A 13,637-nucleotide genomic window follows, 5' to 3' on the forward strand; every position below is an offset into this window, starting at 1 on the left:
TGGCTGCCTTTTCAATGCTGAAATTATGGTCCTCTTGGACATTTTTTAACCTCAACTAAACAATTAGACCTGGAAAGTACTAGCAAGCCATGTTTGATGCTTCAACTTAGCACTAGTGATTGTGAGAAAGAATGAGAGCCTCTGGCAATCTCTCGCATGGACACAACTCAACAAAAATGCCTTGCCGCCAGACGCCTCTGCAATAACTCGTTGCATGAAGGTTAATAAAAGCACACTTGACTTCTGTTCCAAGAAATACGCGCCACATAAAGACTGCTCCTGTGGCCTTGCCTACCTGCAACTCAACACAAAAAATTGACAGTAATAGTCAACAGAAAATAACCCATGAACCACTGATATTGCAATAATGAAAGCTGTTTACCATAAGTTGGTCGTTAAAAAAAATGCATAAAATTTTCGTGGTTTTCTGAAAAAAAAGTTGGGTTGTGGCAGAGCATTTCCATTCATCCATCACAGTCTACTTTTTACACTTGAAAGATGGACACTGTTACTGGAGAGCTATGGATGTGGCCTTTTCCCTGTTTGGCATCGAAGATTGGGGGGCAGTGGTACAGTAACAGGATAAGCAAGGGCAGACACCATGTAGCAAGTAGAAGTGTAACCTAAGCAGCATTGTACTTAAGATTGTTCTCGAGAACAAGAACAACTTGGAACGCTAAATGTTAATAGCTCCCCTTCTTCGGTGAGACAGTTCAAAGTTTTCACCTTGAGCGAGACAGTTGCAGTGTTTGCATGAAGTAGTATCTTCCGGGAGTTCCCCAAGCACAATATTTTATTTTCTAATGCCATGTTTTAAGAATTGTCCCATTTGTAGAGGTTTGGTGGCTTTGGATTTTGTGGCTGTACAGTAGGTAAGCTGAGGAAGATGGTACAAAGCACTGAAACTGTCCTACTACGACATGCAAGCACCTTTGCAATGGGAACAGAATATATTAAAAAAAAAAAAAAAAAGCTTGTGTACTTGGATTTAGGTACATGTCAAAGAACTCCATATGGTCAAAACAAATCCGGAGCCCTCCATTATGGCATCTCAAGCTCGTGCATTTAAATCCCACATTTCCTTTCTAGAGCCCATCACATTTTTTTCTGCATTTGCTTTTCGGGCTCTTGAATGATAAGGCACTGCAAGGGCTCTTTATCATGCACTTATTTTGCTCCTCCAGTAGGGGAAAAGTCTTATCTGCAACTGCTTGGAAGCACTAATTTCGATGAGGATCTACGGCAATGCAGCCTGTTTCTTGGAGTCCCAAAAAATTTATATGAAGGAGGCTGCAGCAGTGGTGCATGTCCCTACTCTGGAAGAAAAACGCTTGCACATCAGAGTGTTCATTTTTTAATAAACATAAACTTTGTCTGTAAATGCAAAGACACGAGATAAATTACACGAAAACAGAGGCAGGGCCAGGCAATTATCCAAAACAAGGGCTGCATTCTAGTACAAAGTCTGTGTGTATAAATACATGTTGATGCATGAAGTGAGATCATGGGACATCATAATGCCTTCGGGAGGGTTGGGCTTTGCCTCAATACACAATTTTCAATGAGCAAATAAATTCGGTCATTTCATGACAACAATCTAATCAACATGCACAATTCCTTAAATCATTTTCTTTTTGCTTTCGCAGCTTGCTCCAGTTCTGAAACCACATCAGCGCATGCAACACCGGTGCATGTCTATCTGTAATGCAATGTTGTTGACTGCACTCAACCTTAATCGATAATGCAACATTGAATGCAACATCATAATTGGCTCCTAATGATTTGTGACATGCAGAGTAGAGGCAGTCGGTTGCTTTACGTTAGCTGCTCTTGGAACGTAACCAGCGGTGGTGAGCCTAGTGATTCATGCTAGGTATGGTGTACAAAAGACACAAAATAATAAGAAGTAACGACAGGAAAAGAGAATAATGTTCTTTCCAGTCCTAAAATTATTTCGTATCATTTTGTGTCCTTTTACACATGATACTTGTACATCATGCACACCGCATGAAGCTTCGTTCCAGCAGCAACACCCAATTATTAGAAAAGGATTGTTATCAAGCTTCGCTAGCTATCACACTATGCACACTATCGAAAATATGTGTTGTGCCCTTGATGGAAAGTGGCAGTGTTCCAATTAACTGAACAGGCAGGCAATGAGGAAAAAAAAGAAAAAATGGCAGTGTTCACAGATGTGGTGAAGGGATGACAATTTGCACTGGGAGCATGTACGATGCTGCTGCAACTACTTCCCGTGTGTGCTCGCATAAGGGCTCTCTCCTCTTAGCTGTGTGTGGGCATCACACACACCTGGGCGTGCAAAGCTTGACTTTTTGAATAATTTTACACCTCTCAGGTATTTCCTTTTAAGTGCACACGGCATTTTTAAAAGCCATTCATGTGTGGCTTTTGATAATGCTGATGAAAGGTCGTAGGCCACTTTAGTGGCCACACTTGGCATGGCTTGTGCATACGCAACACACATTCCAGCAAACATGCTTCACAATATGGCAACTGCACTTTGTTTCCTTACACACCCTAGAAGATGGTCTGCCTGTGGTACTCGTAACGCCCTTGCATTTATTTTTTCCCCCTTGACTGGGAAATCATATGCGCAGCCCTTACTCGAGCACTTACGGTACTTAAGAGTGACCAGGACCACACAAAACAGGCGACCAACAAGCTCACTACACTCTGAACCTTGCTACAGTTATGCTCTTTCTGGAGACTTAGAAGTGGCACATGCCATGGAACCATGCGAGCAGCCCCCAGTGAAAGGAGGCTCCGGAACACACCTGTAAGCAACGAGTACTGCAAGAAACGCATGCGCTCTTGCCGTCTACTACATTAGCGAAGCCAGCCTCGGTACATGCGCCAACTGTGCTAGTGCCACATGCCAACTTGTGCACTCCTTCAAAAACCAGCAGAACTAACTTGCCACATTTGACGAGACTACGCTTCACACTCTTGCCGTACCTTGCTCAAAGCCAAAGCATTTTTTTTTCCTTCTTCGCCGGTTTTGTAAGCAAGCTTTTATCTCTCTTTAATGAGTGCTCCTAACAAAAACAAAACAAAGGTGTGGACACACTTCTGAAAAAGTGTACAACAGAAGCCTCCCCCCCCCCTCCCCCCACCCACCCTTGATTCTAGGGGCACACTAAGTATGAAGAAAACACAATGTCCACAGCAGTGTAATGAGCAACAGCAGCACTTGTCCCCTTGATGCCAGGTCTGCTATGTACACGTGCACAAACGACTGCTGCTGCTGCTTCTTCAGAGGTGCGGGCAGGACCTTGACGGGGGGCGCACACTCTTCAGGCCAGCTGCTCAGGCCAGTGCAGTGGCTGACTGGGTGACTGTTCCAGCAGTCAAGGTATGGTACATGGGCTCTCTGCCGACTGTCATGATGAGCTCGAAGGTGTTTGTGCCTGTGTGACAAGCGAGTCATGAAACGCGAGTTAACTCGGTTTGTTTAGCTCTGATAAAATAACCACAGCACACTTGTGTTTGCATCAGCAACATAGGCAAACTTCTATTGCAAATGACCAGCTATCCTTGTCTAGCTAGGACAGCACTGCAGACTAGCTGGAGTTTTCCAAGGAGTTTTGTAACAATTCCTAGTATTGGCTTTTCACTGGTGCAAAATGATGTGTAGTGTTGAGAATAACTGATAACAGGTGCAGGTTGGAAAAAAGAAATTCCATGCCTCCTAATCACTTGATTTTTACTCATTCAATCTACGAAAAATTCACTGTCGTGAATGCTGCCAGAAACAGAGACGGCACGGGAAGCAGGGCCGCGATATTGTAGCGATGCCTTATGACTTATTCTGCACTAGTCTTATCATCCACCGCTCACGGCCGGCTGATCCCGTTGATAACGCGAGCGGACCGTCGCTCTGACCACTGACAAAGCGCGATAAGCGCGAAAAGGCATTATTACCGGAAAGGCATCGCTACAAAATACCGGGGTGTACAATTTCTGTCCACTGTATTCAATCATAGTAAAAATGAATAACTCAATTGGTCAGTCGTGTCAAGTCAGGTCGGGTTGCCAGATTGGTTTGTCAAATGGGTTTGCACTTGCACAGCATCACACTTTTGTGTAGTCTCGTGTAACATCTGTTGAAGTTTAATAGTTTCTGCTTTCATTTCAGTGCATGTAGATGGTACTTGGGTAAATCACAATATCTTCATTCTGCTTTACAACTGAATCCCATTTACGCTGTCTATCCGCTATCAACTGGTGCACACATGAAAGTCTAACTTCAGCCTAGGCTATCCCTTCTCTCCAATGAGACTAAAGCAAACTACAGTCAGCTGTGGCCCAATGCAAGATTTTTTGCTCCAGTGAAATGGATCTGCTGCCACGACATTGTTGCGATTGTTAAAAAATTAATGCAGCAACTGATCCAATTTCACTAATTTAGTGCTTGTTTCTCGTCGTGAAGAGGCACAAGTCAAATTTATGAGATAGACCTAAAGCCACGTACAGGTTGCAGGGAGAAGTTGTCGTAGACATCCATGAGGTCTTCTATGGAGTACTCTTCGAGCACGACGAATCCATCAAGGCGGGGGTTGATGCGACGGCTGCAGCTGAGGCAGTGAACCACATGCTTCTTGTCGACCTCCCTCACCAGAAGGATGTTGAATACCTCAACCTGAAATCAAGTGCCAGCTCATAAGCAGACAGAACAAGCCACAGACATGACAACAACTTTGTGCTATAAACATTGCAGCATGCCACTTTTTTTTTACTCAAAATTCTTGAATCCCTTTGCACCATTTCTGCACCACAATGCACGCTGCAGTTGGGCTATACAAACTGTTTAGCTAACCTTAATGGCAAATCTCTTTCAAGCATAACACAAATAACTAAATGTGACAGCTCAACCAAAGGATTATCATGGGAACATGCAAAATAATTTTTACAGCAAGCCTCAATTCAAAAAATCTACGACACAATAAATTTTTCAACCACAACTAAAATTTTTTTAAACAGCTGTGATGTTCACATATTTTCAAGGAGTCCCCAGCCTGAATGCATTTAAATGCACAAGTGCAATGTTGAACATTACATGTCACCATTTCTAATACCAGCCCCTATCCATTCAGCCCACAAATACAAATGTAAAATGGAAGGAGTGCACAATCGCCCACCTCACAGTTGGTGCAGTAGTGAGCAATCTCATTCTTGGCCCGTCCGTGCCAGCGGATCTCCTTGCCAAGGCCCTTGACAAACTCGACCACTATCTGACAATGCCTCAGTGACCGGAGGAGGCAGTACCTGCACAAGGGTCACAACGTGCAAGGATCCAGGTGTTAGAATGAATGAATGCATACAACTTTTATTAGCATGAAGCCAGCTGGCTCTATGTCCCAAGTGGAGAGAGGAGGGACACCATGGGAGTCAGTGGCCGAACCTGAGGATGTCACACAGAGCTCCTCTAAAGGAGGCGGATGACACCTGTTTCGCGGGCGAATGCATACAGAACTTTGAGAAGCGCCCTGCACGTCTACTCGAGGTTAGATCCAATCTTCAAGTCTGCTGCCAAGCCCTGGTGCTTGAAACATTGGTCAGCAAATGCACTGCACTCCCGTAGCAGGTGATAAATGGTTGGGCAGAATAAAATAATGGGTAGACAATCACCGTTGCCAAGGAAAGCAAACTTTTAAAGTTAAGGTGAGATTTTAGAACTTTAACGCATAACAGGCTTTCTAGGACATTTAAATTTAAGAGATAATTTACTTAAGTACTTGCCATCATTGGCAGTGGATAAAGCTCTTTGGCTTTGCCTTTAACGAGGTATTTTAAGCTGCCAATTTCCCAGGAAAGGACATGGCAGTTGCAATTGAGTACGGTATTTTTACATGAATCCAATGCATAGCAACGTACACCTAAGTTTGAGGATTTGGAGCGACAGCTTTCATTTCAGCAAATCGCTGAAGCTTTGTCAAGCCGAAGAAATTTCGGCTTTTTTTCCGGCTCTCCCTTTTCACCTTGTGTATGCAGTGGTGAAAATAAAAACATGATGATGATGAATGAAGCAGTGAATAGAGTCCCTGTGGGATTGACACAAGACGTGTAGTGTATGCAACACCGGTGCATGTCTATCTGTAATGCAATGTTGTTGACTGCACTGAACCTTAATCGATAATGCAACATCAGGTGAGGCAACAAATCAGATGAGGAGCACAAATCACTTGATTTAAAATTTGTTACAGATGACCAAGGCACAATATTAGATCATTGACCTCAAATGGTACATGTGGCATAGCAGCAGAAAGAAAGTTCAGCTGCCTTAGAAAATGTCACATCTTGGTCTGCTTGTGGAAGAGTGTTGGCAGCTTCCTCTTGAATCAAGATCATCGTGGCTTCCATGTTATATCAGGACAGCTAAATAGGTGATATGTTTAAGTAGGCCCACAAAGGATAGCATGGTCATAGTCATCAGTAAAGCATGGCATAACTTTAGCAGCCACTGCGAGCCTTCAAATACCAGCGGTGGGACCAGCGCCTTTTCTCATCTACAATTTCTTTTAATTTACATTCAGATGTAATACCAGATGTGCCATCTTGTACCGACCTGTCCACAAAAAGTGAGGCTGCCTTCAAGCAGCACCAACATTTGCTGTTTTACTTGATTCTAACGTACTGTAACAAGCACCTGAAAATTTTTATGCAAATGATGATACCTTGTCACTATTGTACGCTCTGTTTTGTACCACTTGTATTTTACGCACATTTATAGTAGATTTCTTTTTATTTTCTCCAACTCCTCTGTACTAAGAACCATCAAGGACTGGGTCGACTGGTCTGAATCACTACTTTCTGTGAGGCCAAGAAATTCAAGGTATTTGCCAATTATACCTCCCCCCCACCATGCATGCACACACTCTCTGCTAAGTGGAAATGACCATCGAAATACAGTTTGGGCAAGTGAGATTGTGACAATAAGTAAATGAATATGGCATAGAAGCAAAGCTGAAGGCCACGAAACGACGGGCTCACTTGATCAGCTCGAAGAGCTGCGGCTCGGAGACCTTGAGATTGCGTGCCAGGTTCCAGGAGAGGTGGACCATGGGCACAATAGACTTGTAGGCCTCCAGCTTATTCCACTCGTACCGCTCAAGGCCCAGCCTGAACTGAGTGCCGTTGAGGGGGCCCACATTCCAGGCAATATTGTTGCACCAGCCCACTGCCTGCACCCAGTGCACGGTACCAGCATTCACCCACACCAAGTCGCCTGGGCGCTGCAGAAACCGGTAGACTGGGATGCGCGCTGCCATGAGGTCCTCCATGAGAGGCCACCATGAGCCTGCGTTAAAAAGAACATTGACTCTGTGTTACACGAGGGTACAGAATGTCTCTGCCACATCAAGCATCAAAAGAAATATAGTGTTTTGCAAAGCCAAACAATGACCACCTTTCTGCTTCAACCTTAGTAGTACAAAGTGTTGCAGTTTGTGTGATAGGTGGCGTCACAGAAAAAAAATTGTCAGGGATGGATGCATTACTGTCCATGTGGAGTTATATCTGAACTCTCAATCCAACTTGGTGCGTGCAGAGCAAATTCTTACGACCATGTGGACTAAGGTACAAATTTTACTAAATTTACAGTGAAGATAAAGCATAACATTATCAGCAACATCTGAATATTGAAATTAATGTCGTGGACACCAACCAACATACCAGATGCTGATTAAAGCAGAGTGGCATCAGGGAATACGAGTTAAATATACACAAAGCTTTTTTTTTCTTTGATTCATCATAGCAATGGGCAACTCCATTTCAATAACAAAACTTCAATAACAGTGTGCACATTCCTAGACCCATTAACATGACCGAAACGCACCATGGAGGTAGTTGATGTTGTTCCGTTCACAGAGACCATGAATGACACCCCAGTATTCTTCTGGCGTAGCAAACCATTCGCAATCTCCTGGTCCAATGTTGATGTTGACGGAGCAGAAATTGTTGTTCTCCTGGTGGCCAGGTGTACGACTGCCTGGCACCTGGGAATCAAGTTCACGCTTTTTAAGCACAGCTGGCAAAGGACAGGAACTCCACTGTAAGCAAACTATCTTTGAAGTACTGCACACAAGGATGCACTGCCTCTTGGTGATACTACTGAATGAGTTGGTTAGATGGCCTTCTTGTATAGAGCATGGCTAGGAATAAAATAGAAGTTTAACTGAAGAAGGAATGAAGTTTTATGACAATGACTTTATATCAGTACTGCCCACACAGAAGTTAAAGTACAAAGCAACGAACCTGGCACTAAAGCTTTTCTTTAGAAATGCGCATTAGCTGACATGCAGATGGAGCATACAATCACACATAGTCCAATCCTACAAACATCAATTTTGTTTCACAGTGCCGAAGCGACAAGTACAATCCAATTGCCTTTCCTGCCCATGTGCACGCTGGTATTAACCCTGTGCTCGTAGCCATACAACCGGAGACAACTTGCCTTCATGTAGAGCTGCACGGTGTTCATGCCGAGAATGGTGTGGCCCACATGGCTGAGCATGTTGCCCGCAGAGACAACTCGTGCGAAGGCCGGCAGCTTGGTCAGCTCCTGCAGCTGGGGGCGCCACTTGCGCTCGTCGGACAGATCTACATTGGTGCCAAACTTGATGGTCTTGAAGTGGGCACTGCGCCGCCACCGCTTGCCACCCGCTGACGTCCGAGTCAGTGACGAGTTGGAGTCACTGTCCGACTCTCGCTGCACACCCTGTGCCTTCTCTTGCTCCTCCTGCATAACACCACCAGTATGTGTCCGTTTTAGTGCCAGCAGTTCTTAAGGACTTAAATAAAAGTGCACACTACTCAAACAAACCATATCAGATCCGATCTACATTAAAGGCTAATCCTTAATTGGGTAATCCTTAACTCTAAGTCTGCCATACTGCAAAAATATTAAAATTATTTAGATTCATTAATTATATGACAAGAAAGAAAATGACAGAAGTGCAAAGCTTCATTCCATATGCACACACCGCAATCATGTCAGTACTACCCTTGCCTACATCTTGGTACTCATGGAACGTCAAATAGCCATACACAGAGCCCATGGGTTTTACAGGAAGCATGGTCATTTTAGTCACTCTAGACAACACTTATGCTAAAGGTCTGGTCTGAGCATTATCTGTAGGTCTTCCCGTGGACCTGGCTATTTATAGCCAAATCCCGTGATACAAAGGGTTTGCTTCCAGTTGCATCCGTCATGGCCAGAGTGCACCATCAAAGAAGAAACACCTTGCTGTAAAATGCATAAAAGAGTAGGGCAGAAACTGGTGGAGCAAACTCTCGCGTCTACCATAGTGCAGTTATTGCATCCTCTCACAAGTCCAGATCACAAAACTTGGATCATCCACTAGTAACGTTCACGGACATTCATCATGACAACACACTGCAGAGCAGTACATCACTAGCTATAAAAAAAAAAAGTAGTGAGAGAAAAGGTGCTGCAGGTTTGTATTTCTTAAGCCTAGTCACTGCTTAGCTCGGTGATCTTGCTAATTATATGCAAAAGTTTCCTCTAGGTATGGCTAAGCAAAATTTAGACCGACTCGTGAACAACAACATCGTCTACAGAGCTCAGTCTAGTTTATTCTAGTTGGGGAGAAAAAACGGGTTACAAAGCAAGGGTAGAGGCTGCCAACCTTGAGGGATTCCTGGAACGAGGATGCCTGGTACTGAGCATAGCGCGCTATGCTCGTGTGTGACCGATGGCTCTCACAGCGCCACACCATGCTCCGTCGCTCGGCGTCCCAGTTCTCATCCGGCGACTGCATCAGCTGCAATAAATCATATGCCAGACAACACCGCAACTTTAAGGAGCTTGCTTTGGTGGAAGCACAGATAGTTCGTAGCATCCTTCCCTCACAAAGTATTACTCGGCAAACTCTTCATGCCTGCTTATAGATTCCGAGCATGAGGAAAGCACGAGTTCAATCAGCCACTCTTCAAGAACAAGTTTCGTGAGTGTTAGCTGCATTTTTCCTGCCTCCATGTTCATCTTTCTTCCAAAAATTTTTGGTCAACGGAGCTGAGCGAAAGTTTTTAATAACAAGCATCTAACAAAGTATACTATGTCAAGTGTCCACACAATGCAAGCACGAGAGATTTTAAACATTAGAAAATGCAAAAGTTTTAAAAAGCAGATCTTTCAGAATCATGTCATCATGTCATGTCGGGTAGGTGTTGTTCCCTAACCTTGACATAGAACATGCCTATTCAGACACACACAGCAGCTACTCTTACTATTCAACACAAACTCTGGTTCTCTGTGATAAGGGAACAAGAGGAGGAGCCAAGGCATTACAAGCAAAAACAGAAGACACCTCAAGAGGCTCACCTGCGTGCGAACCTCTATCGTATGGTCCGGATTTGCTTCCACAAGCGTTTTTGTAGAGAAAAGGCCAAGATCTGGAAAAGCACAGACAGGTGCACTCCAATAAGTTACTGATTATGCATGCTAGTCACTGAAAAAAAAAAAGAGAGAGAGAAAAAAACGCAATGCAGATCATGCCTTTAGTGCAACTATCAGCATCATTACGTGTTAGTGAACTAAAATGCGAGCAATTTTTTTTTTAATTTCTACACAATGTAACCTACAATCGCTAATACAGAATCGTAGCCCATAATAGCTATAATGTTCCGTTTATTCTACCATCTCTAACAGTAGTGGTGAACGATACTTCGTCGTCTTCTCTGCCCTGTCCCTCTTCTTTCTTCTCATTCACAAAGTTAGTCTTCGTTTTCTGGTCGTTGCAATAGGTAGAGCTAGCGTTTCTCCAACATGGTCCGTGGATCCACGCTGGTTCTTGGGTCACCACTGGTTTCACTCTAAGATGCATCACTGACGTGCACCTTTAGAGAACGAGCATGAAGCCTGGCAAGACTAATTACGACGGCCTATTAGCATAGAGGTATGCACCCCACATTAATCCAAATCAAACCAAACACACGAGCAAAGGTTCATGGAGAATAGGACTTGCACCTTCAAGTGATCAAACTGAATCCACCTCACAAACCTCACTTTCAGCATGCTAAATAGCATTTCTAACCTAGTGCAGGGTGCAAATGACAGATAAAGCACTCAAATGTAATTCTCAAATTGAAATTTAACACACTGCAGTCATTGTGACATCATTTTCGCAGCCATTTCTTTTTTGTTCATGTCTACCCTGAACGTATCCGGAGGGAAGGCATCCATGAATGAAAAAAAAAAAAAAGGAAAGATTTCCATAACTGCTAAATGCTCCAACTTCTTTGGCGAGTGAGCCAAGCCCTCTGAACAGTGCAGATTCCCAACACTGACAGCACCGCAACAGTCACCGAACCTTTTGTAATGACAACAATAATCAGTGAGAAGCTGCCATAAAACATTACACCAAAAAGTTTAAGGAAATTCTCCATTTGGAAAAAAATAAAAAATTAAGTTAACTTCTGGGGATTTACGTGGAAAACCATGATATGCTTATGAAGAATGCCGTAGTTGAGGATTCCTAATCAATTTTGAACACCTGGGGTTATTTAACGTGCACCTAAATCTAGGTATGCGAGCATTTTTGCATTACATCCCCATCGAAATGCGGCCACTGCGGCCATGATCATACTCGCAACCTCGAGCTCAGCATCGTAAAACCATAGCCACCGAGACCTCCATTTGTAGTGCTACTGGAAGCATAGAGGAGAATGTCACACAAGGAATGTCACATGAGTATGTCAACAAAATATGGAACAATGCCGATCACTGTAGAGGTTCTGGCGAAGGTCTTGTAAGCGGCACACTATTAGAAAATAGAAAACTTTTTTAACGTATAGTCATGCGTTTCTTCTTGAATTGTCACGTATTTTTTTCTTAGTGTATTTCTTATCTTTTCACTTTTTCCCTACTTTCTCTAAGTCTATATTATTGTAACTTTCCTCGCCCGTATCTTTTCTCTTCACCTGCACTTTGTCCATGGCCGCAGGACAGTTCAGGTGTCCATTGAGGAGTGATACAGTTACAATGCCCACGGCCCTTCATTTTCCACCTTCTTTTCTCCTTTCATTACAACAAAACTACAACTTCTACTACTAATATTACTACTACTACTACTACTACTACTACTACTACTACTACTACTACTGTCAGCTGTCTTTCTACATAGCACACAATAAATCGATTTGGCTAATCACTAAACAATTTTGCAACTATCTTAAAGCAGCCTGATGAACCATTCTGAAACTTCTGACGCTCTTTGGGATGACTGGCAAAACAATCAACCAAAGTAGCTACAATGCTTCAGCTTTTCCTTCATACCTCAATTTGCTTCAGTTTGTGCACTGAAAGCATTCATGTCTAAGTTGCGAAGAATGAAACGCATAGCCAAAAGGACAAGATTCGAATCAGTGAAGAGGCATTGAAAACCCTGCCCTTAGCTGCGAAAGTGTGGGACCACCTGAGGTTCCCAGCTCACCAAGTGAGTGAGACGTCTGGAGGTGAAACTCACCCAATTTTAGGACGTTGGCCATGTTCCGGATCACTGCAATGGGGTGCGCTACACAGAACTCTTGCAGCTGCGGCGAGAAGGCCTGCTTCTTGTTCTCCAGCTGCAAATGGAAGCAACAACAAACAAAATGAGCAACACTATCTGAACACTAAATCTCTGTCAAATGGGCTATTAGCTTTATACTATCATTAATTGAAGTTTTCAAGTTTTGATAATCTTGTTCTTTAAAATTCTAAGATTTTCTTCGTTAAACATTATTTTTGCTCAATAGTATTGGCTTGCATACCACGTGACATTGGCCACTCGATGCAGCTGATAAGGAGAAAGAAAAAAAAATTGGAGAATGAACTGTAATAAAACTGCAACTGTACAGACTCCCCCCTTATCCCGACAGCATTACTGTCTGACAGTAATGCTGTCGGGATAAGGGAGGCATCAAATATAAAACAGTGCACATAAAAACCAGGACGGACAGATAAATGTAAGGATGCTCGTGCAGTGTGTCGTTCTATCTGCCCATCCTTGTATTTATGTGCACTGTTTTATATCCAACATCTAGAATGAGATTTAGTGAAAAAAAACTGAAAGAAATTGTAAAGTCTAGGGAACAACAATGACAAATTCTCCCTGACTATAGTATGTGAATGTGCAAAGCATAGTTTGTGCACAGTCAAGCAAGAAAAACACAAGCAACATGCAAGAAGAGGCAAGAAGTGCCAAGCCACTCACGAAAACACTGGGTGTCTGTGGCAGCAGCTGCTCCTTGGTAGGTGGTGGCGATGGAGGGTCCGGTGGTCGCGGAGGCGTAGGGTCGTCCGACAGCAGGCTCAGTGGGAAGGCGCCTCCCTGGCGTGCTATATCTGCACAACCTTCCAACACTTCTGCTGCCGACATAGCGATAGACAGGGCTGGCTTGGTTTGACCTGGCAGCAGTCGTTCCGCCAGACCACTCTGCAGAAAACAGCACATTTTTTAAAGTATTCAGGACCTCAGGACTAACCCCATGAGTAATCACTGTCACAAGCACAAGAACTCCAAGTACTATCAGGATTCTAATACTTGCAATCCTGATACATGGGATTGATACCATCTAGCCCAATTTTATTATCATTCCACGTATACTGTAATCCT

The 13,637-nt window shown here is 43.6% G+C and overlaps 1 protein-coding gene across 4 annotated transcripts in view; it reads right to left on the reverse strand.

The window, feature by feature from the left end:
• Positions 1-1,338: 1,338 nt before the first annotated feature.
• The window catches only part of LOC119442022 (lysine-specific demethylase 6A), a 120,412-nt gene continuing 108,113 nt past the window's right edge, over positions 1,339-13,637 (reverse strand). For all 4 annotated transcript variants that reach the window (XM_037706734.2, XM_037706737.2, XM_037706736.2 and 1 more), the window contains 10 exons: positions 13,236-13,457; positions 12,507-12,606; positions 10,364-10,434; positions 9,669-9,803; positions 8,474-8,758; positions 7,856-8,015; positions 7,012-7,318; positions 5,160-5,286; positions 4,493-4,660; positions 1,339-3,428 (listed from right to left, as the gene is read on the reverse strand). In XM_037706734.2, the coding sequence (XP_037562662.1) occupies positions 3,402-3,428; positions 4,493-4,660; positions 5,160-5,286; positions 7,012-7,318; positions 7,856-8,015; positions 8,474-8,758; positions 9,669-9,803; positions 10,364-10,434; positions 12,507-12,606; positions 13,236-13,457 (1,602 nt within the window). In that variant the 3' untranslated portion in view covers positions 1,339-3,401. The remainder of the gene's footprint in view (positions 3,429-4,492; positions 4,661-5,159; positions 5,287-7,011; positions 7,319-7,855; positions 8,016-8,473; positions 8,759-9,668; positions 9,804-10,363; positions 10,435-12,506; positions 12,607-13,235; positions 13,458-13,637) is intronic.

This window comes from Dermacentor silvarum, chromosome 2 (assembly GCF_013339745.2).
Source record: "Dermacentor silvarum isolate Dsil-2018 chromosome 2, BIME_Dsil_1.4, whole genome shotgun sequence".
Taxonomy (NCBI): Eukaryota; Metazoa; Arthropoda; class Arachnida; order Ixodida; family Ixodidae; genus Dermacentor; species Dermacentor silvarum.